The following is a 24,965-nucleotide window of genomic DNA, read 5'->3' on the forward strand; positions in this document are numbered from 1 at the left end:
GTACTAAATACCATGTAAACTTAAGTACAAAAAAAAAAAAAAACTAAAAAGAATATGTATAAATATGAATAAATACAAAAAACATTTTTTAAATAATGTTTGTTGTTCCCCTTTCTGGAACTTACCCCAATCTCCTCTATACTCTTCTTCTTCACTGAACTCTGAAGCTCACAATCCACCTGATTATGGCGCTTGCTCACTATTTGGTTGCAGTTCCCATTGAACCTTCCCCTAAATCCCCAAAATCTTCCTTATTGAATCCACCATTTTCAATTTCATCAAACAGTTTAAACTTGTTTGCTTCTCTCCCTTCCAAACCTCATAAACAACACTCTCTATTCTCCAGATTCCGCAGGGTCACCCATAAAGGTGAAAAAAATTGCTGCTTTCATAACGTAAATTGTGGTTATTTGAGTAAAATCGGTTCTTTTTTATGTGGGCAATTTTTGATTTCTTATACTTGCATTCAAGGCATTGCATTTGATTATATGTTCAGCTACCCTTTTTTGTGAAGTTAAAAAAAAATGATTTTTTTTAATTTATTTATTAAAAATTGATTTGTTGCCTTCTCAATTCAGCTAAGGCTAAGGCACAAGAACCTGAAGTGAGTGCAGCTAGTGATGCCTTTACACAATTCAAGCATCTGCTTTTGCCTATTACTGATAGGAATCCTTATCTCTCTGAAGGAACAAGACAAGTGAGTTTCTATGATGCACCTTCTTTGATTCTATGTTGGGATTGAAAGTTTTTTTTGACCTAGTTGATGATGGTATTGTGATTTGTGAATATACACAATTTGTTTGTTTTACAGAGAAGTCAATACAAATAGTCACATTTTAGTGAGTAATGGAGAAAACATATCATCTGAAAATGAGAATAGAAAACAAATCAAATGGGATCTTTTTGATACCTGATAGAATCCTTGACATTTTTTTCCCATTCTTCACCAAAGATTAACTTGTGGTTAATGCAATTTTCATTAGGCTATAGCAACTACCACTGCTTTGGCAAAAAAGTATGGAGCTGACATTACAGTAATAGGTAAGTCATCATATCATTTATATGCAAATCCTCAATTCAAGTTTGGAACTTTTACTTGGAGTTTTGATTGTACACCAAAAATTCAATTTTATTGTGTATGAATAATTCTAACATGACCCAAGAAAAGGCCAAAAAAGAGTTCCTCTCGTGACATTAGTGAAGGTCTCAACACTTGTTCTCCACCACCGTTTCACATTTTTAGTTCTTATGTTGTTTATCTGTCACTAATAGAAGTGTTTTCCTCATAAGTTTACCTACCCTTAATCTCTCCTCTTAATCTTTCTTTACTTAATTTATTTCCACATAACTACACCCGAATCCGGTTTCAAATTAAAATCTGAAGGAAAATCCTTTTTCATTCTTTTGCTTTTTGATCATTTGTAAATTGAGAATTTATTTGGAGCGATCGGCATACCCTTTACATGTTTATATGCTTTTGCAGTTATTGATGAACAGCAGAAAGAGTCACTACCTGAGCACGAGACGCAACTATCCAGCATCCGCTGGCATATTTCTGAAGGTTTGCAAAAGCAATTCTTTGTTTTGTTTATAGTACTTGGCATTATGCATGTTCATGCCCTTTGAAGCACAATACCAATACTAAATTTTCTTGTTTGGTTAAATATCCTTTCACGGTAGAATCTTTCATAGAATGTTTTGGTATTGTGTAACATGGGAGGTTTGTTTGCATAAGCTTATTTTTGGATTCACAGGTTAAAAAAGTTTATAACCATGATCTCCCTGTGATAGATTTTGGACCCCAAAAAAAGAAAGAAGAGTAGGAGGAGAAGAAGATTATTTTCTAGTATATAAAGGTTACTAAACATGGTTGTACTGATGTAGTTGTTTTCATAGAGGTTTTGTGAAACTTAATTATGCATGCCGCGATTTCAATCTAAGAGCACATAAGTTTTTTAATGTAACGAAATCTTGGCTATCATAGTATCAAGAATAATGAATTGATAATTTCATTAGATTTATTTGCTCCATTTGCTAGTCAAAAGGTTTTCTGTCATACATTCTCTGGTAATTATTATGATCATTTTCTCTTCTATGCAATGATTATTTATATGAATTGTCTAAATGGTCATTTCCTAATAGATTTCACTAGGTTTGTTAGATATATGTCCCAACAATATCTAGGTAGAAAAAGGCTTTCATTGTTGTATCATGTCCGAGAGCTTCGAGTGATTGTTCGATCTGTTTGTTCTGTATTCATAAAACATATATACAGGTGGATTCAAGGATTACAACTTACTCGAGCGGCTCGGAGAAGGGAGCAAGCCAACGGCGATCATTGGCGATGTTGCCGACGAGCTCAATTTGGACTTGGTAGTTATTAGCATGGAAGCAATCCACACAAAGCATATAGATGCAAACTTGCTTGCCGAGTTCATTCCATGTCCTGTTATGCTTCTGCCATTGTAGTTTCCATTGTTTTGGTAAACATTGCAGGGCATGCTTTTATCCTGGTTGCTGTCCTTTCTGCAATCTTGATATTCCTTGTTCTTAGCATTTGATTTGATTCTACAGTTTCTAGGATAATTTTGTTGAAAATGTTTGATTGCATCTTTTACTAAGATGGGTTTATATGTATATATGTAACGCAGAACAGAAGTGGATCATGTTACAATTTCCTTTTTTTTTTTCCGAAAATATTTAGTAACAAAAAAATTTAGCCAAAATCAGCTAGAATTTGTCTTATTTAATATTTATTAATTGGTGCAACAATTAATGAATGCTAAATAAGGTAAGTTTTGACTGTTTTTTTTTTTCGAATATTATTGTTTTTTTCCCCTAACAATTACAGCAAGTTTTATTAAAAAATAGAGAAAAAAAGGACAAATAGGTCTCTAATCTTTTGCTTCGCGGACATTTTCGTATTTGACAATTGAAAAATACTTTTAATTCCCTGACATTCACAAAACTTGGACGGATCAGTTCCTTCGTCCAAATGCCTCCGTCAGGGACTGATTCGTCCAAGTTTTGTGAAGATCAGGAACTTAAAAGTATTTTTCAATGGTCAGGAACGAAAATGTTTGCGGGACAAAAGATCAGGGACTTATTTGTCATTTTCTCTAAAAAAATATGAAAAGGTTTAGGGTGTTCGAATTGAGTCACTTTCTGTTTTTAGAATTTTGTGAAGGAAAAAAATAAAAACACAAATCAAATAGATTTTTAAGTTTGTTTATATTTTTAATGAATTGACTGCATCAAAAATTCAAAAAAAAAAATATTCTATTATTGTCTTTTTAACAAGTTTGTTAATTTAACATAGAAAAAGAATTTAGAGTAAATTACACTAGATAACCCTCTTAAGATTAGATTATATTACATTATGCTGGGTATGGGTGTTTGCGGTGCGGTTTGGTTCGGTTTTAAGGAAAAAAGTCATCCGATCTGAACGCTTAATTTATGTGCGGTGCGATTTGGGTTGGATGAACTTTTTTGGAAATCCGATCCGATCCGATTACAAGCGGTTTGGATCGGTTTGGATTTGCAGTTTTTTAAATAAAAAAAATTAAATACATATAACAAGTCTCAACATCAAATTTTAAATAACCAACAATGACATAACAAGTCTTAACAATATCTTAAAAAGCCAACGATAATATAACGATAAAAATAAAATTATAGGTTAGTTAAAATAAATAAATAAATAATATTTTGAACATAAAATATTTATTAAATAATAATAATACATGAATAATAGAAAAATGTATAACAAATTGAACATGTTATAAGTATAATTGTAAATATAATAATAAAATAATAATATTATAGCACATTGTGCGGTTTGGATCGGATTGGATCGGTTATGAAAAATAGATCCAAAATCCGATCCAATCCAGCGGTTTGCAAAAAATAGAATCCAATCAAATCCGAATTAGTGCGGTTTTAATCGATTTTCGGTTTGAATTGGATTAAATAAGCAGTTTAATTTGGATCGGTTTGGATTTGAACACTCCCACCTCATTGATTACTGTTCACATTCACGGTAACATGAGTAAAAAAGTGAAGTAATAATGATATTTGTACTATATTTGTTTATATTTTTTATCATATAAAAAATAAACATTTAAGTTTTATTTTTTATCAAATATTTTTAATATAAAAATAGAAGATTATATAAAAGTGATATGTATAAATAATGAGTGAAATAATTGATATTTATTTATGGTTATACATGTCACATCTATTAATAAAATAGTACATGTTAGAAACACACTTGTTTGAAAGCTACATATAATTAAGAATTAATTAGTATGTAGTATTAGTATACAGGGGAATAAAGCTAAACATAAATATATTTAAAGGTAGCTTTCATTCAATTTTCCAATAGTGAAGCTTCTTCAAGAATTTGTTGATTTATTTTGGATTTTGTTTCAGTAAACCTTATTACTCAATCTTCGTAGAACAACATGTTATTATTTAAGAGAATTCATACTTTTTTTTTTATGATAATTTGATTCTGATACAAAATTGTACAAATTTAAGCAGTTATAATTTGACCTGTAACTAATTTTTATCTTTCAAATCGATTTGGTATTTGATTTTTGATTAATCCTATTAAAATCGGTCAATTCAGTTTGATGCTTAAAAATATGGTTAATAATGATATTTAAATAAGATAACAAAAAATTCGGGTAAAAATTAATTATCCGTAAAAAGTGGACTCTCAAATTTTTTTTTTTTTAATTAAGTTCAAGATTGTCATGATAATGTTAGATATTTTATTTATCTTAAATCATCATAATTAAAAAAGTGACAACATAACAACAATAGAAAACAAACGAGAGAGTTTGGTTTATATAATAATAATAATAGACGCATTAAAATTATTTCTATATATTTATCTACTTATTTTTAATATATATTTTATATTTTAACATATATTTTATACTAATAACTAATTTTAGTGTATATATAACACAGTTAAATTATTTTATATAAACACCTTATATAAGTAACTAGTTAATAATAAATAAGTAAAAATTAAAAGGAAAAATTGGTGCTTAAACTTGGATGCCAAATTCAATTAAATGGTAGTAATAACAATAATATTATTTGTTTACAGTATCAATAATTCAATTCAATATACTAGAATTAATATCTAAAAGCAATGTATCTTTCAAAAAAACCAATAACTTATAACTCAAATAACATAATCTCCTCATACTTAATTAAGAGGTTGTGGATTTGAGTCTCATATCTTTAGTAAAAAAAAAAATATCTTCCAAACAAAAATTTTAAAATAGTAAGATAAAAACAACTCCAACCAATTTTTATTTTGAATTAATTTTAAAACTACCTTATTAACTAGTAGCATTCCAAAAATTTGAATGAGTTATACTTATATCTTTGAGCTGCTATCATATCTTATCTTATTTAATATGTAATATAAATAATTGAGAATGAAGAGAGAGAAAGAAGAAGCTTGAAAAATAAAAACACGTTTTGGTGCCAAACAGAGCCTTAGGTTCCTATAAATGCACACACTCTCTTAACAAACCTCCTCTTCTTCCACCCTCTTCTTCTGCTTCTCACTTCCGCGATCACACAGCGAGAGAGAGAAAGAGAAAGAGAGAGAGAGAGAGAGAAAGAGATCGGAATAATCAAACCGAGCAACGAACCCTAACTAATTTCGTTTTTTCTTCTTCAATCTGTTCTCGGTCACGTGATCACTCCCAATCCATCACGTGATTATTCGATTCCATCATCGTTCCGATTCCAATGGCCATGACCGGTGCAGGTGCTCCTTCCAATCATTCACCGAATCTCACCGTCGTTGGAACTGGAGGCGTTGGTTCCTCTGCGTGGAGCCACGTCGCCGCCGCCGCCGCCGCTCCTCCTACGCAGCCGCTCGTCGAGGCTCCAGCTGTTTCTGTGAATTCTGTGCTGCCGGAGGAGCCTGGTCGTGAGGGATTTGACAACGGCGGGAACAATGGCGCCGGTGGAGCCGGGAGGAGGCCTGCTTGGAGCAAACCCTCGAGCGGCGGTGGTGGTGGTGGCTCTTCTTCGTCGGAGGTCATGGATGCAGATTCTTGGCCGGCGTTGGTGGAGTCAGCCAGGGCTACGGCGAAATCTCCCGCGCTGTCGGAGACTGCTGCGAAGGGCCCTGTGCCGGAATTGCAGGTTGTGATTTTTTTTTGTTCCTCCTTTCAGATTTTGATTTGATTTGGATAAATTAAATCACATTGTTAGGAATTTCAATTGTTACATTATTTATGATTGTTAAAGCTTTCAAATCCTTTATCGGAGGAGTTCTTAGCTGACAGTGATCGAAAGTTAGAGAATAACCTAAAGAATTAGAGAAAATAAATGAAAAAGAAAAAAAAAATGGTATTGCTTGTTATTTTTAGGGCACAATCGGGATAGTTCTAATTACGGAACAAATAAAACAGTAGTTAATACTTAATGTCACTGATTGAGTATTGCTAGAAATTGCGTTCGTTCCCCTTGATTTTACTTTCATGGACGTTAGTTGTTGTTTGTTTGTTTAATGTACACACTGATGGTTATTTGTTTTTGAGTGGTAATTATAGAATACTGGGAGCTCTGTTCCTTCTTCTCCACAGAGGCAAGTTAAGGACAATGCAGGCATGAGCAATGCAGTGCCGACTCACCAAAGGACATTTAGAAGGAACAATTCAAATACCTCCTCTAATGGAGGCCACCCACAGCAACATTCTGGTCCTCAAGGTTCTGTCACTGCATCAGGGCCCCAACACCATGGCTCTAGGACTGGATTTGGGTCTAGTGACCACCCTCAGCAGCGTAATGACCATCCTCAGCGTAATTCGTTTAGAAACCGGAATGGTGGTCCACATCCTCGTGGAGATGGGGGTCACCATCATAATTATGGTGGCAGACGTGATCAGGGACATGGGCATCAGGACTGGAATGCTCATCGAAACTTCAATGGCAGAGACAATTATATGTCGCCGAGATTTGGTCCGAGGATGGTGCAAGGTCCGCCACCACCTCCTCCTAATCACTTCTATGCTGCACCCCCAACGATGAGGCCTTTTGGGGGCATGGGGTATTCTGGTACAATTTCTAAACGTTAACATGCTATTTAATGTTTGTGTGTATGGATATGTTCTGATGTTTACATGCATTTTCAGAACCACCTCTTCAGCAGATGGTGTACATGCCATCTCCACACCTGGATTCACTAAGAGGTGTTTCTTATATTCCTCCAATACCACCAAATTTGATGTATTATCAACCTCCTGATCCTCACTTGTATACAAAGATAGTGAACCAGATTGATTACTATTTTAGGTAATTCTCATATTTTTGTTAGCTACAGTTTTCATTTGGTTGCTTTACTGATTTTAGTATGATTTGGAGAGATGACTGCATACATGCAATAACTGTGGTTTTGCAGTAATGACAATTTGATCAAAGATCTGTACTTGCGGCAGAACATGGATGACCAGGGGTGGGTTCCTATAAGCTTGATAGCAGGATTCAAGAAAGTAAGATATTGTTCTTCTGTTGTTTCCAGCTATTAACTACTCCTCTACTCCTTTTCTAGCATGAGTTGGGTTGTTTGTTTGAATTTATAGATGATTAACACTGTAACTTTTTATATTTATTTATTATCCATAAATAATCAATCTACTTCTGGAGTATTCAATTATGTCTCTGTTATATGTACTTTGATGCAACATATGCTTTGTTTGAGAACTTCCCTAGCAAACATACATAGACCCTGATTTATGTTTCCATGGTTGCAATATCAATATTCATTGAATTAATGTTGATAAATGGAAATTGATATTACAAACACATTGTATGTAAAGTCATGTATATTAAAAAAATGACAAGATAGAAAAGGTGAAGACCTTCTCTAAAATAGTAATTTATTTTAAGATTATATGTAATTATTTAACCTTCTAACTACTGTGGTTGTTGCTGGATATTTGAGTTAAATGTAGAATCATCTGCAATTAGATGACCATTAGTCTGTATTTACCAGGTTATGCAGCTGACTGATAACATCCAGGTTGTGTTGGATGCCGTTCGAACTTCATCCGTCCTCGAAGTGAATGTAAATTTTCTAAACTCATTAGATGTCTAAGTTCTAAATTCTCAAGGTTGAAGGATTTTTCATATTTATTGTTATGAAGTTTAATCACATTTGTTTTTCTTTCAACTGTAGGGCGACAAGATAAGGAGGCGAAATGATTGGGCGAGATGGCTCATTCCCCCTAATATCATGAGTTCTCAAACTGTTGGAAGGTTGGCAGAACAGATTCAAAGCATTACTCTAGAGTCAACTAACAATGACAGTGCTCAAGGATTAGATGCTTTACAGAATAGGCCTTTTGGGGAATTAAATAGTCAACTTCTGCCCTCCACCAGCGATGGTGGTCAAGCTGGGATTCAGGTTTCAAATCACTCAATTTCTGCGCAAAACTAGTTTCAGATGTTCTAAAAAACATTTTTTGTGGGAGAATATTCTTAGGGCAAAATGGAAAGCAGGTATCTATCATGGTCTTAATTTTTACATGTGGCATGGTGGGATTCAATTTCTCATGAGGTATATAGAAAAACATGATTGAGAAATGGGAAGGAAAAATCCCTCAAAGAATAGACACAATTTTATACATTATAACAAAAATATATATATACACGGCTGTCCTATGGCATGATGGTGGTTGTTTGTTTAAATCAGGGGATTTGTTTTTCTACTTTCTTCTTTCTTTTTCCCCCAAACCTTCCCCTCAGCTATTTTTTAGAATCTTTGGGGTCAATTTCTCTCCTTGTACCTGCTATAATTGGGTGTTGAATGAGTTCTCCGTGCTGCTGCAAGTGAAGGGTGAAGATGGCTGTCTATGGTGGAGATTGTCTCTGCAACTGCTTAACAGATGATGATTGCATGATTTTGCAGTCACATGTCTGTAATGACTTGGTCTTTAGACTTTTTTTTTTAATTTGTTTTTTTTTTTAATTTAAACTCACATTTTCTTAGGTTTAGATTATCCTTAGGGGTTTATTTTATTTTAAACTTATGGGGATTATGATAGACTTTTGAAGTTTGAATGATGTTTAACTGATCCTTATGACAATTTATTTTGATTATGTAATTAATTTGATTTATTGTATGATGTTGGTATATTTAAGTATATTTTATGATGGCTTATTAACATTAATTGGTATGTACTTATGAATTTATTCGGTTCCATGTTCATTCAACATTTTATATAATTTTGATTTAAAAAAAAAAGGAGTGATTTGAATCTTACAAGTTAGCAATTGATTCTAAGGTGTGTTTATGGCAATTTTATATGTTTTTAATTTAAATTTTTGATAGAAATTTCTTACAAATATTCAGCAACTACAACTGTCCAAGATTTACATATTACAAGGAAAGTTCATAATAGTAGAACATGATTTGATTCCATATTAACACTAAATAAACTTGACATAAAAAAATGGGCCTTAACATGAGGATGGCCCAAATAACGGACTTTATACAATAATTTATACAAGTTAGTAATATGATGCATATGGTTGTATAATATGTTTCAATATTTGTGTTTGTGCGCGTGACTTGGTGGGTGATTGAAGATGGGATTATATAGTGCATGGGGGTAGCATTAAAGGGTGGTTGAAGTTTTTTATACCGATATTAAGCATGATGCCCCCATGTAATTTAGTCAATTGTGTCCTTTAATTCGAATAAGTGTGGATATTCTTTTCTTCTAAAAATTTAATAAGATTTCTTATATGTGCATAGCATAGTTGAGTTTTGGTAAATCTTTTCTTATGCTTGTTTGCTCTATTATGTTCAACAATTGAGTAATTTAATTTCTCCTTTTATCTAAGAAACCTTATTTTTTAGATGACAAGAAACTTTAACACACACATGAGAATTGACTTGTTTAACCCCCTCTTTTTTAACATATAAACATATTATTTACATGAACACACACCAAATGCAAAAATGATGATACTAGCTTAACAATCCAAGGTCTAATAAAAGTTAGAGAGCTTATATTATATACTATTCTTATTATTGTAGACCTTTGTGATTGTAATTTCGTAATTAGACTTTTAGAATTTAGTTAGTATGAAATCTGTTGTATATACGAATGTTTAGGTACTTTTTCTGTCCTTGATTAACTTTCTTTAATCAAATTCTTTTAAAAAATCAAAAAATAAAAAAGGGACAACTCATTTAACGGATTTTTTACTTATATAAATTAAATAATTTTATTAATTACCGATTTTCATAATATTCCGCGTTTTTATCGAAATGGGTTGCATCTCACATTTCGTTTACAGTGTAAACGAATTAATTTTACACATATTTCGTTTACACTGTAAACGAAATACGGTTGACAAAACAATACGTGTATATTTCGTTTACACTGTGAACGAAATACATGTAAAGTTAATTCGTTACATTGTAAACAAAATACAATAGAACAAATTTCAAGCAGTTATAAAAGGGTGTGCAACCCATTGTATTCTTCACAACAAATTCACTACTCCTTGTAAAACTTTCCCAAACTAGTCATAATGTCTACTAGTAGTGTATATTTGGTTGTGTGTATTCCAATTGCCTTACGAGGAACGAGGATAACAGGGTGGTGTTTGAGTGTGAGAATCCGGTGCTGCTGCGCACACGACGAGTTGTCTCGTTGTCGGAGCTGAAGAGTCTGATATTGAGGCACCTCGATCATAGTGGGAGAAAAGAGATTGGAAGGATAGGGTATAGGATGCTAGCTCCAATGGGAAATGAAGTTTTTCGATTTCGTCTGTTTTGACTGCATGACGACGAGTATGTGCGGCTAATGTTTGACATTCATGATAGAATCATGTGTGAACAAGTGATGGAACTCTCTGCAGAGGTCGGTGATGTTGGTGACGATGGATCTGAGCAGTTGAACTTTGTGTAGGATGATCCGTCCCTCGCACCGCCGCCTATCCATGTTACCCAAATAGTAATTTGGCTTCTTCTGGACCTGTGAACCAAATCCTTTTTATAGGCGTCACTAAATAGAGACGTTACAGAATACGTGTGCACACGTCATACAATAAACAAAATGTGATATGTAATACATTTGGTTAAAATACTGTATATTATAGAAATCGGTAATTAATAAAATTATTTAATTTATATAAATAAAAAATCCCTCGTTTAACTCATCATCACTAAGACAAATTAAATCAAATAGAACTAATATTTTATTAGCTCGTTAAAAAAGTAGTAGTCTTTTCAATTTTGACTCAACATTTAAGATGAGCAAATTTGAACTCAGTAATCTCGTTTTGGCGGCTCTAAATAATAACCTCTGAGACTTTACTCCAATCCCAACTTTTAAGACTCTTAGCTAGGCTTTGATTGGTGAGTTTATCGACATTAAATAATAATGCTCAATCTACTTTTGGAGAATTCGATAATGTCTATATGTACTTTACTTAGAAGACTTCTAGTTATGGCTTTCCTAACAAACATATTAGGCCATGGTTGGCTTCATATCCAGTAAACAATAATTTACAATTTTATATAAGTAAATTCATGAACGAGTAGTCAAAGACCAAAGGTCCAAACTACTATTTTTTTTTATTAAAAAAAAAAAATAAGTCTTTAATTTTATAATTCGAAGATACATAAATTTTTAGCAAATTAAAAATACACAAATAATTTTTATTTTTTAAAATATGAGACTTTTAAATTTTTCTGTCTAAGATATATAAAGACAAATGAATCATTTGGAGAGACTTAGATGTCTCGCGTTTTAGAAAAAGAGAGACATTTTTATATTTTTAATTAGTCGATAACTTATTTGTTTTTGAGATAAAACGTCAGAAACTTATTTGTCGTTTTCTCCTATTATTATATACACACCGAAGACTAAAATTAGAAATTATATTATAATTGAAATGGCATGTCATGTCATTAATTCGAATAAGTGTGGATATTCTTTTCTTCTGAAAATTTTAGTAAGATTGTTTATATGTGCATAGCAATGATAGCATAGGTTTTTTTTTTTTTTGTGACTGCAATGATAGCATGGTTGAGTTTTGGGAAATCTTTTCTTAGGCATGTTTTCTCTTTTAGGCTTAACAATTGGGTAATTTAATTTCTCCCTTTATCTAAGCAACCATATTTTCAGATGACAAGAAACTTTTAAAGTGTGTTTGATTTGTGTTTTTATTTTCAACATTTTTACATTTTTGAAATTTGTAAACGAAAAAAGTAAAAATAGTAAAAATAATTAAATTCTGTTTTTTGTTTTTATCTGTTGTTTTTACTTTATTTTTATAAAATTTAAAAAATAAAAAATACTAAAAATAAAAACAGAAAATAAAGAAGTAAACCAAACGTAACCTTAAATTTTAGGGTAATATTACGTGACCAATAATTTTTTTGAACAACATGAACAAATACCAATCAAATCAAAACACACTACACCTTCAAATTATTCACCTAAATCTTAATATTAGAATAACCATCCGCACACCTAGTAAAATAAACATCCAATATATCTATTATTTACATTGTTTAATATTTTCATTGTCTACCTATACTTTTTCTAAATTTTAACACATACATGTGCCTTAGTGCATCCTCTATTGGATATGTTCACGTGTCATTTTTTCATTTTTTAATTTTTAAAAAGGAAGCAAGCTAAGATGACTTCGATTATAATTTCCTGTGTCATCAGCTTTGTGGCTGTTAGTGTAAATAACATCTGAAAACCATGCCCTAGACTTCCAACCTTTCTTTATTCCGTGTAACTCATGTTTGAGGCTACTCTGAAATAGAGTGAGATGAGCTAGTAAAAATATAATTAGTTTAGAAGTGGGTTAATTTAGTTGAGTTCGGATAATTCAAAAAATGATTTGTTTAGTCTCTTCTTTCAACATATAAATATATTATTCACATGATGAACATACACCAAATGAAAAAATGATGATACTAGCTTAACAGTCTAAGGTCTACTAAAAGTTGATGAGAATATATTATATACTATTCGTACTATTGTAGACATTATTAGTTTTGTTATTGTAATTTCATAACTAGACTTTTAGATTTTAGTTAGCATGAAACTTCTTGTATAGATGAATGATTAGGTACTTTTTTTTTAATTCCTTGAGTAAAACTTTTTAACCAAATTCTTATAAAAATAAAAAATAATAAAACAATACATATAATCCGTTGGACTAACTATAAAGAATAATTCTCCACATATAAGCGTTTTTTTATACAAGTCTTTACAAGTCATTTATATTAACGCGCTTCGAACCGTCACTGCACGTTTTTCATCTTCTTCCTCCTTATCTTCTTCTTCTTCTTACTGCACGTTCTTCTTCCTCTTCCTTTTCTTCTTCTTATTTTCTTTCGTTTCTTGCATTCTCTTTCTCCTTCTTCATTTATGTGCTTTTCTCTCTGTTTTCTTTCTTCGTTATTCTCGATTTCCATTGTTTTTTGACATCAAGCTCTGAAATCGTTTTTGAAAAAGAAGAAGCAGCGGAAGATGAGGAGGAGAAAGAGAAAGAGTTATGAATTATGCATAAGATGTACTTCAACGAATTTTAGGTGTATTTCTTAAATTCTTTGTGTGTATTTTCATAATCCTTTGAGTGTATTTCTGTAATCCTTCGGGTGTATTTCTATAATCGTTTGGGTGAATTCCTGTAACCGTTTGGGTATATTTCTGTAATCCTTTAGGTGTATTTCTGTAATCGTTTGGGTGTATTCCTGAAGTTTCATTATCTTCAAAACGATTTCAAAGCTTAATTTCAGAAACCATGAAAATCGAAAAAAAACAAAGCAAGAATACCGGTGATAAACGCAGGTAAAACAACGAATGAAAAGGCGAAGAGAGAATGCACGAAGGAGATCAAACAAATTTGGCAAGAACCTCATTTTCATGGAAGAGAAAGAAGAAGAATCGTTCATAATACATGGTGAGTGTAACGCTTTGAAAACAGGAAGCGGTTGAATAATGCATTAAAAGGCCCGTATGTGTAGCAACTTGTAAGACTTATAAGTGAAAAAGACTTGTATGTGTAACAGGCCTCAACTATAAAAGGTCAAGACCAAAAAATAAAAAATTTAACTAAAATTTCACTCCGACCCTAATAATTTCATTAAATATCCCTAACCAACTCCAAATGAAAGCATAATACTATTAGGATCTCTATCCATTGTCTTCGTCGGACATTTTGGCCTTTATGTGAACCTCACCGGCAATAAGAGGTGGCGGTAATCATACATGTAATGTTAGGTTCCTATGTGCCAATTACAATTTTTTAGAGTAACTCCAATAAAATATTTTTGGTATCATTTCTGATAACTTTAAAATTGAATTTTACATTGAATACAATATCTGTATAAAAAGAGACGGTATCACTTTAAAAAAAGATTAACCAAATATTATTACTTGTATAATTCATTAAATAAAATAATAAAAAACGGTATAAAGTTTAAATTGAATTGAGACTAACTATTGGAGTGACAAAATTGAGTCTCAAATCAATTTTTTATGATAAATGATTTTGCAAATATTTATATTACCTTTTGTAGAACTCAAAATAAAATTAAACTAAAACTAAACATCGGAAATGTTTGTAAGGATAGGTAGTTCTGGATAGTTAACAAAATGCTGGTATTTTGCTTGTTTCAAAAAGAATTTAATACCAACTTTCTCTTCGTTACTTAATGTATTTCAAACCATAAAAAAAAAAACGAGTTACACAAACCAATCTTCATCTTTAAATTGGTGTTTACGAAGGTCTTCGATTTTTCATTGGAGGCTTGAAAATAATTTGCTGCATTGAAATCAACTAGTGCCTTCAAGTGTGGGATTATATTGAGGTTTGAAATTAATTGGGATAAACTCAAAAAGCTTTGTTGTTGTGTCAGAATTTGTAGCTGCCAATATCTCTACAGAAATTCCAGTGGTGTTACTTGGTTTAGGAGGTGCTGAATTAGCTGTTTTTGGAATTAAATTTGGATTAACAACTAGTGTCACAAAGAAATTATTGAAATTGTGCATACATGTTGCTTCACAATGGGTTGTTTTGCTCTCCATAGAACGTTGTGGTGTAGATTAAGAAAGTAAAATCTTATCTTTTTGTTGTGGTGGCATTGAAATTTTTTTTGGTTGTTTTTTCTTCCAACTTTTTAGCTTTAGCTTATAAAACACAACTAAGGCAATAGTTTAGGCCAAACACATTTGTTATGATGTAAATGTAGAATTATATATATATATATGTGGCCCTTACAATACAATTAATTGCTTCACTTGTACTTGTTGCACCATTTGGCTAGGAGCATTGCTGGTGGGGGACACTTTTTTTAATTTTGCATGGGAAAAATAGATTATTAATTTATTTGAAGGACATTTAAAGCCTTAAAAATTTAAAGAAGGAATTGATAAATCCTATCAATTGATTTGAAGGACATTTAAACCTAAAAATATTATAAATTGTAAGACTAAATTGTACTTGCTATTACAAAATCTGTGTATTTTATGCTGCACACATTTTTTATACATCTATAATATTATAATACATTTTGAATATTAATATTCAACTAAAATATTATTTCCAGAGTACGTACTGACTATTGAGAATCTAAAAAAGATAATTACTGGTCAAACTAACTTTTTAATTTTTTCAGTTATCATTTTACATGTTTCCATTTCTCATTGGTTACACGTAAAAGTAGTCCTCAAGACTTAATACGTGGATCATTATGATTGGGGCGTCCTCGTTATAAAGCGTCAAATTCTCCATTATATGCTGTAAATATAGGAGTACATAGGGCACAATGCTCTCCGTACCTTCAAGGCTCTCTCACATACTAGTAACTATTATGCGTTTGGGACTTTAAAGTTAGTCAAGATGACAGAATCAAATTGTCTGTAAAATTGATACTAAAGATATCTTCTGACAGAAAGAGCTAATATATTATATTCCTAGAGAGTTATTATATTATATTATATTATTAACAAATGATTCAAAGAAATTTAGATTGTATATATAAAATTCTAAATCATACTATTACAAAAAGTTTGATTATTACGTTATAATAAATTTATTTATCTAAATATAAAATTTTTAATATTCTAATAATAAATTATTTTATTAAAGAATATATATTAGATACAATAATTAATATTTATTTAGATTACTCCTAATTTATAATTTCATAATATTTTTAAATATAGCCAAAATATAGATAACAAATACCTAAATTTAATAACTAAATGATACATTTCACATCTTAAATTAATCAATGATATATAGTTCTATCTTATATTTGAAAAAGATCAATATTATAAACATCTTTTTATATTAAAAATTAACCTAAACAATATTATAATATGACATGAAAAATAATGACATCTATTTCTAAAATAGATTTTAAAAACAAACTTTATGATGAGTAAAACCATTAAAGTTTTTAGTCATCATATTTAATGTATATGTTATTTTAACGAATTAGAAGGACTAAAAGATCAATAATTTTGTTTGAAGATATATATTTCATTTTATAGTAAAAATAACGGTTAATAAACTGTAATTATTTTACTAATGTATGTGTTACGTTACAAAAATACATCACAGTATATTAAACGCAAGTAATCCTACAATAGTGTTGATTTATGATAATTAACATTAAATAATATAATATAAAGTATTGTAACAACTTTATACATCCAATTGATAATGCCTTGGTTATATTATTATTTCACATGATGTAAGTCCAACAAGAAAATGGTCAATTATTATTTGTTTTATAAAAAAGCAGTGTTGTTACTTAAGTTAAGTGTAAAACGATAAAAAAAACATCACATCAATCAAAAGGCAAATCAAATTAATTAGTTTTCACTTTACTGATATAAATTTCTATTTTGTTATAAACACATCTTTGTAGATACTTTTTAGTATATAAATATTTTTTATTATATTTTATATTAATAATTCAAATAAAAATATAAAATTTAAATTTAATTTTTTTAATTGTGTTTATTTTAATAATAAATTATTTTTTAAAATATATATACACTTTATTTTTTTAAGCATATTAACATTTGTGTTTGTTTTAATATAAATATTTTTTGGTGACTTTTAATATAGATCATTAATCATAATATGTATACATTAAAATTAATTATTAAAATTAATTATTAGTATAAAATATACATTAAACAATAAATATATATTAAAAATAAATTAAATTATATATATTTATACATAAATATAAATACATAATAATTAATTTTGATAATTAATTTTAATATGTTGATAATATTTTTAATAAATTATTACATAAAAAACAAAACTACGAAACAAAAGCTCATTGTCTAATTAGATATGTCATTTTCAAGTCATTAATATTTCCAAATAGATAATGTGTACTTTAATTTAATTATCTGATCCCACCATTTATAAATAGAAATGTTTGATATTTGGCAGTTTCATTATTATCACCAAAAAAAGAAAAAAGAAACAAAAAAATGTCTCCATCGTCAGAGTCTTCAGGTTCCTCTCGTTCTTCCTTCTCATCGTCTTCGACTTCAAACAAAAGCAGCAGCAGTATGTCCATGGAACATACGTTGATGCAAACCCACCATACTCATCCTCTTCCTCCACCTCCTCCGCCTCCGGTTGTCACTACTCTCAGCTTGAGTTTTGCTGGTGTTCCACTCACTAACGTGCAGCCTCATCTGCAAAACCAGCAAATCTCTGCTAATAACAACGAACTTCTTCCCCGTTTTGATTCTTTGTCCTCTCTTCTTCGGAGAAAGAGGATCTGTGAAAACATATCAAAACGCATGATGAAGAATCGTGAATCTGCTGCTAGATCAAGGGCTAGGAAACAGGTATAAACCATTTATTAACAGTCTGTGTGTCTTTTTTTAAAGAAGTGCCTTGTGACATTTTAAAAATTATTAGTGAAATTTTTTTTATTTTTATTTTAACAAAGAATTTTGTTGGTGACATTTTATAACAAACAGTTTAATTAGGAACTATTTTTTTTTTTTTTTAAATTATTTTTTCTTAAATTCTAAATTTTAAACTCTAAAATCAGATGATGAGTGACTATCTCACTCATTTATTTGAACAAGTATTCTGAGTGTAAATTTGCCTTGTGAGTACATGTGAGTATACAACAAATTCATTGGTTAAATATCAAATTCTTAAGTAAATTCAGATCCATGCTTGATCTGTCCTACTCGAATGTACTAAAACATATGCAAGAAATAAATAAAAATACTAAATTCTAAATTCTTGAAAAAATAAGTTTAAAAATAATTTGACAGTAAAAAAAAGTTGTCTAATGTTATTTAATTAAATGTTGGTTCTTCCTTAAAAATTAAATATTGTAAGTTTAACTATTTAGTTTTATTAATGAAACTTTGTTTTTTAAAATATATTGTAAGGATTTTTTTTAACAGTTGTATTTATTATTACTTTTAATTGAAGTCAATTTAATTTTTTTTAACAGCTGTATTTATTTATTAGTCAAAATAGCTTTAAATTATAGCCTTACTAATAAGGTTTATTCAATCTAATAGTTACAGTTAAATCATACGATTGCAGTGACATCAAATGGTGTTCAAACTTTTTCAAAACCCTTCTGCTCATCACTATTTAATTTGTTGAACATTAATGATTTTGATTTACTTGTTTTAATTTGATGTTGATACAGGCTTATACACATGAGCTGCAACAAAAAGTTAAAGAGTTAATAGCAGAGAACAATAGACTCAGAAGACAGAACCAACAGCAAGTTTGTTTTTCTTTCTCTGTCTCTTTTATGTTTTTCAAATCTTTTCTAATTAGTTATTATTGATTATTTGAAAACTATGATATTTTTATTTTATAATACTCTTTTAGACTTATTCATTTGCTAATTCATGTGATTTTACATTATTTTAGTATATAAAATATCAATTTCATGGCAATAACAACAATAATAATAAGTATAGAGATTGATTTTTAATTAGTCAATAGTAATCTATTTTTAATTAGAAAATTAACTTTTTAACCTTTATTTTTGGACAAATTAATTAGAATTGAAAATTTAAAATTTAGAATTTATGATTTAAAATCTAAAATTTAAAGAGATGATGAATATAAGAATAAAAAAATCATTTCAAAAAAATGGTTGATAATACTCCTTGAAAATAACTGATTTTTAGTTATACGATAAGAGTTTAGCTAATATGATAAGCTTACCATTTGTAAAAGAATTTAAATTTTTTAATTTAATAGATACAAAATAAATGCATTGAAAAATTAAATTTTTTTTAGCATATGTTCTTAGGGCATAAAATAGACAAACACATATGATAATATATAAGAGCAAGTCGATCAATGTAATTGGTGGAACCACCTTCTCTTAGTGTTGTTCTATTTTTGATCGTCTATTTCAACAAATCAATAAAATTCTTCTTTTGATAAAAAAAAACAAGTGTTAAGATTATAAATTAAGAAAATTTTTATTGAAAATACGAAAAATTTGGGTGCATTCGGTTTGTGTTTTTATTTTCTGTTTTTTTTTCATTTTTTTTAATTTTATAAAGAAAAAAGTGAAAATAAAAACAAAAAATGAGAAAATATTATTTTATAGTTTTCACTGTTTTTACTCTTTCCTTCACAAAATCTGAGAAAACAGAAAACACTAAGAATGAAAATGCAAATCAAACACACCCTTAGTTAAGTTTTCAATGTATTTATTAAAAGAAAGAATTTAAAATCTTCTACTAATAGTAAATTTATCATATACTCTAAGGGAACATATTAGCTAAATTTTTGATAATAATAATAATAATAATAATAATAATAATAATAACTACTATTTTAGATATATGGTAGTGGTACATTTATCTTATGAATGCCTTATTATTGTGATACTGTCCGGATCCATGATTAAATACATGATATATGTAGATAAATAAATATGAATTTTAAATAAAATGAATATATTTTATTCCTAATTGTTTATTTTAAAATATGATTTCTATATGTATCATTGTCTGATCTTTAAAAATTGATGCTTCTTTTGCAATATAACTCATTTGAAGAATTGTTTTCCAAAACTATATATGGTTTGATTATTTGTCAAACCATAAGAAAAAAGAATAACGAATATATATACATGGAAAAAAGATAAAGAAGAAACACTGCATTTGTATAAAGAATTCTTGTATAATATATATAAGTTGATTTAACAAATACTATCTATTATTAGCGGCTTAAAACACATAATTACTGAATTTTTATGTCAATAATCTTAGAAAACATTCGAAAAATTGGTTGGATTAAAAAAATAATAATTTCATTTCAAAAGTTTTCTTATATTAAAAATATTTAAAAAATAAAACTTGAAGAAGTTCATTGTATTGTCATATATAATAACAAAGGAAGGATAAAAATAATAATATATAATATATGTATTTAAAAGACCTCACTCAACAACACATATAAGGACAATTTAAAAAAATTAAAAAATACACAAGTTTTTTTTAGAAAATAGTGCGTATTTGTGAATATTAATAAAAGAAAATAATCGAAATTTTATATATGAATTTGAAATTTTATAAAATTCAGTTTATTATATACACCCAAAATATATATTTACAAAAGCTATTTGCATAATAAGTATATTTAGATATAATTTATATTGATTTTAATATTTTAATTTAATAAATCATATTTGTACCTAGAAAATAAGTATAGTATTAATTGTATTTATTAATATTTAATTTTTATATACGATAATTTTGTTTATTATATAAGTTTGTCTTATTAGTTATTACTAATACATTTTTCTGTCTCCTTTAGTATGTGCGTCTTTTATGTTGGAATAGATATTCCAAAAAGGTATATCTTGTTAAACAATATTTAAAAATGTGTATCATAATATGCACGAAAACGACTTACAGAATTAAATTTTAAGGTGGCCTCTATTATTAATTTTTGTATTAAAAATATTTTTAAAATTTCAATTACACTATAAATATGTTTGAAATTAAAAAATTACATCACATTAGTTTTTAACGGTTTTTTGTTAACTTACTTCTCATTTCTCAAGTCGTGAATGATCTGATACATATTCTTTTATATTGGACTAGACGAAACGAGAGAATTTTTTAAATTTAATACTAAATAATTAAAAAAATGATGTCATTTTGTCAAACATTTAGGATTAAAACTAAAATAACATTGTTTCGTTTAGTCCAATATAAAAAAAATATATGTCAAATCACTCAATGCATGATGTGTAACTCGATACATGTAGATCAATATGGTGTAATTTTTCAATCTCAAAGACCTTTCTATTACAATTAATAGAAGAGTGAAATATTTTAAGAATAATTAATGGTCTATATAATTTTAGTCATTGATCTTAATTATATATACAAAAGAAGTATTCCTCGTGTATTATGATTTTAAGTTGTATTCTAGTATTTTTAGTTATTAGTTTTGACTAAGTATATATTTTATGATCAAAATCAATAGCTAAAAATACTAAAATATCTAAAATCATGGTATATGTGAAAATCTTTTTTTATATTATATATAAATTTTATCATTAAGATTAATGACTAAAAACCACTAGAATATTTATATTCTTAAAATACTTAAAATTTTTCATACTATTATAAAGATATCTCCAAAAAAACCCATATTCTTGTATATCAAAATATGTTGATATGTGATTGGCATTGATCAAGCAATAAACACAGGTATCAAAAGTCAAAAAAATGTTTGGCATACATAAAAGAAGCATATTTTTATTATGGTATTAGAAAGCAATATATTCTCAAATATAAATGACCAGACTAATATGACTACTTTTTATTTTTATTATTGAAATTCTGGTGGTGTTTTTAAATAATGTGGAGAAGTGGTGTGTTTTTTTTGTATGGATAATCACAAAACTGAGACACAGTCTTGTGTATTTAAAATTTTATTTTTTGTTATATTGAGGGTCAGATTTGTGGTTTATAATTTTTTTTTCCACAAAACTGACCAACCGATTTGTTATCCTTTAAAAAAAATTTTAGCTTACACAAATGTGAGGCTCAGATTTCTCTATTACCCCAAATCTGACCCTAAGTTTTGTTTCCAAAAACAAAACTGAGCCTTCAATTTGTGAATTTCAATTTAAAAGAAAAAATTATCTCTATATCCATGAAAAACACACCATTTTTCCATAATTGAGCATAACATATTTTAAACTTCCATAACTAAAAAAATTAGCCTAATATGACACCAAAAAAAAATGACCAAACTACTAGCGGTAGTAATGCATCTATATTTTTTGAAACTGTAGCTTGTTTGCAACACTTTAAAATTAATGTCCCTTGATTGCTTGCAGATAGTTGAAATGGGTTCCAAGCAGGATCCAAATGAGAAAAAGGGCAAAAATAAGCTTCGCAGAAGTGGTAGTATTTAGTTAAGAAGAATGATAGAAGGCCAACATTTCTAAATAAAAATTAGCTAGTATTAACTCAAATATAAAGAAAAAAATTGTTGGCTTCTAACAATTGTGTTTTGTGTTTAGCAAAAACACTATTAGTATTGCTTAGGTATTGGTTTGTATGGTTTGTAAGGTGTTTTTTCTGTGAAGATAGTATTAGGAACCATTAGATGATTTAGCCAATATATTAAATAAAATATATAAAATCATCTAACAGTTCACAGTATAATTTTCATATCAAGATATCTTCACAGAAATATACGCCTTGTAATATTATAAGTAGTATTGTGTGAACTCTATGTATTATGATGTATTATGCTATGCTAAGTGAAATTATGAACTATTTGTGTTTTTTTTTTTTTCCCTTTAAAAGAGGAATATTTTATATATAAAAAATCTTGAGTTGTGGAAGGTTAAAGAGAGTAGAAGACAATGAGAGAAGAGAGGTAAAGAGAAAGAAAATCTGAGAATAGATTTGTTTGCTGAAGTAGAATGAAGAATCACAAAGTTAACTATTATGATGCAACTATACAACAAAAATGTAAACTAATTCTGATTTGATAATTCTGTAAAAATTTTTGTCAAACATTAAAATTAAACTGAATGAATGGTTTTGTTGAGCATGAGAAATTACACATTCAAATACAAACTCAATATCATCAACTTGATATTTACAATCATACAAAATTGAGAAGCTTGTCCACAATCTCCAGATATTTAATCAAAATAAGAAATTTTTATTAACATTAGGAGTGTTCAATGAGTGCATTAATATAATTTGGTATGTAAAAACTTTTAGGTACTATTGCTGTGACTTTATACTTTATATAATTTGTGATTATTTGTATTGAAGGGGGTGACTCACAAATCAAAAACTCACCCTTTCATCTTAGGTTAAGTACTCCTTCATCAAAAGTCTAATACACTAACAATCATCAGAAATGGAAGTTACCTTGATCATGCAGGAATTTGATTTGGCAGCACTTTTCAAATAGTTAAGAGTCTTAGAGATATCAGAAACTTTTCAAATTTTAAGATGTTGTAGAATACATTTTGAAAGAGTAAACGATATCATTTTTGTCCCCAACGTTTACGGTAAGTCCTATTTGTGTCCCTAACGTTAAATTGTCCTATTGGCTATTTGTATCTCTAACGTTTGTAAAAGTGATTCAATATTATCTTACCGTCAATTACATATAATGAATTTTAGTTGGAGTTATGAAAATCTCTTGAATTGAGAATACAAATGTCTGGGTCATAACCGATGATTCACTCCGAATAATAACTCATTAAAAGTTGAAACTAATCCCTGCAACATTTACATAATTCACTTTTTTAAGGACATAATTGAACCTGAACACAAATTTTGGGTACAATATTAAAATCGAACATATCCAAGTGAGTCCTAATTGAGAATGAATACATCCAAGTGAGAATAATTGAAAAATATAATCTGATCTATTAGTATAATTGACAGCAGGATAACATTGAATCACTTTTATAAACATTAGGAATACAAATAAGATGATTTAAACGTTACGGACACAAAATAGCACTTACCCCAAACTTCGGACAAAAATGATACTTTACTCCATTTTGAAATAAACCTCAACAAAATTTTATAAGCTTTTAGATTGATTTTGTGGAGAGTAGTATTAGCTTTAACAGAATCAGAAAATTAAATTATGTTATAACTGCCAAAACAGAATCATCCAAATCTGGTTTACTGAATCCACAAGCTACTGCCATTAGATAATATCTGAACTATCAAATTGCACAACTAACAATTTAGAACAATAATACAAAATATCAGATTCAATTTCTCTTCTCGATCTCTCACTGCATGATAGTCTCATAGAAAAGAGCAGGTCTTTGAGTTGTTCAAGAGGAAAAAGTCTCTGAAGGATCTTCTTCGGAACTAGAGAGATATCTATTTAGAAATGAGACAATACAAAAATTATAAAACTTAAAGTTTCAATGTATTTATTACTTTAAAGAAGTTTAACAACTTCTGTTAATAGTAACTTGAATGTGTCTTATATTAGATCATGTTGAGTATATTTTGGTTTTTCTTTTCTCCTACCAATGTTTTTTTAATCTGTAATCTGTCTATGAATTTTGTTTAGGTTTACTAAAACTTGTCTACTTTACAATGTGAACAAAAGAAGATAGTTCGAGAAATTTCAGATGCATAATATATTCTGTGTTCGCATGTGAAGAAACAAATACAATAATTATTGAATGATATTATAAGTCTGAGTTTGTCAAAATGGTTATGTACAGGTGCTAAGTGCTGAAGTAACTAAAGGAATCTAGGGAGCTAAATCCATAAGTTGGTTCAAACAAGTGAACATTTTATATACCTATTAAAAATTGGATTATATTGGAACCGTTAATGATAGTTTTCGGTGTTATGTATTCAAAGCAAGCAACACGAATAAGAAAGTAATTC

At 28.9% G+C, this 24,965-nt stretch overlaps 3 protein-coding genes across 3 annotated transcripts; all 3 read left to right on the top strand.

The window, feature by feature from the left end:
• Window positions 1-89: 89 nt before the first annotated feature.
• On the top strand, window positions 90-2,694 carry LOC107625275 (cell wall integrity/stress response component). The gene is made up of 5 exons (XM_016328197.3): window positions 90-369; window positions 579-697; window positions 984-1,041; window positions 1,484-1,561; window positions 2,276-2,694. Exons 1-5 carry the CDS (start codon window positions 186-188, stop codon window positions 2,467-2,469), a joined length of 633 nt encoding a protein of 210 aa, XP_016183683.1. The 5' UTR covers window positions 90-185; the 3' UTR covers window positions 2,470-2,694.
• A 2,729-nt stretch (window positions 2,695-5,423) lies between these two features.
• On the top strand, window positions 5,424-9,155 carry LOC107626117 (la-related protein 1C). The gene is made up of 6 exons (XM_016329277.3): window positions 5,424-6,177; window positions 6,588-7,092; window positions 7,170-7,329; window positions 7,436-7,526; window positions 8,030-8,101; window positions 8,213-9,155. The coding sequence occupies exons 1-6, from the start codon at window positions 5,776-5,778 to the stop codon at window positions 8,471-8,473; spliced, it is 1,491 nt and encodes a 496-aa protein (XP_016184763.2). The 5' UTR covers window positions 5,424-5,775; the 3' UTR covers window positions 8,474-9,155.
• Window positions 9,156-17,506: 8,351 nt separating this feature from the next.
• Window positions 17,507-22,856, top strand: LOC107629410 (uncharacterized). Its single transcript, XM_016332571.3, has 3 exons — window positions 17,507-17,903; window positions 18,734-18,814; window positions 22,412-22,856. Exons 1-3 carry the CDS (start codon window positions 17,538-17,540, stop codon window positions 22,487-22,489), a joined length of 525 nt encoding a protein of 174 aa, XP_016188057.1. The 5' UTR covers window positions 17,507-17,537; the 3' UTR covers window positions 22,490-22,856.
• The last annotated feature ends 2,109 nt before the right edge of the window (window positions 22,857-24,965 follow it).

This window comes from Arachis ipaensis, chromosome B1, assembly GCF_059453495.1.
Source record: "Arachis ipaensis isolate K30076 ecotype BB chromosome B1, ASM5945349v1, whole genome shotgun sequence".
Classification (NCBI taxonomy): domain Eukaryota; kingdom Viridiplantae; phylum Streptophyta; class Magnoliopsida; order Fabales; family Fabaceae; genus Arachis; species Arachis ipaensis.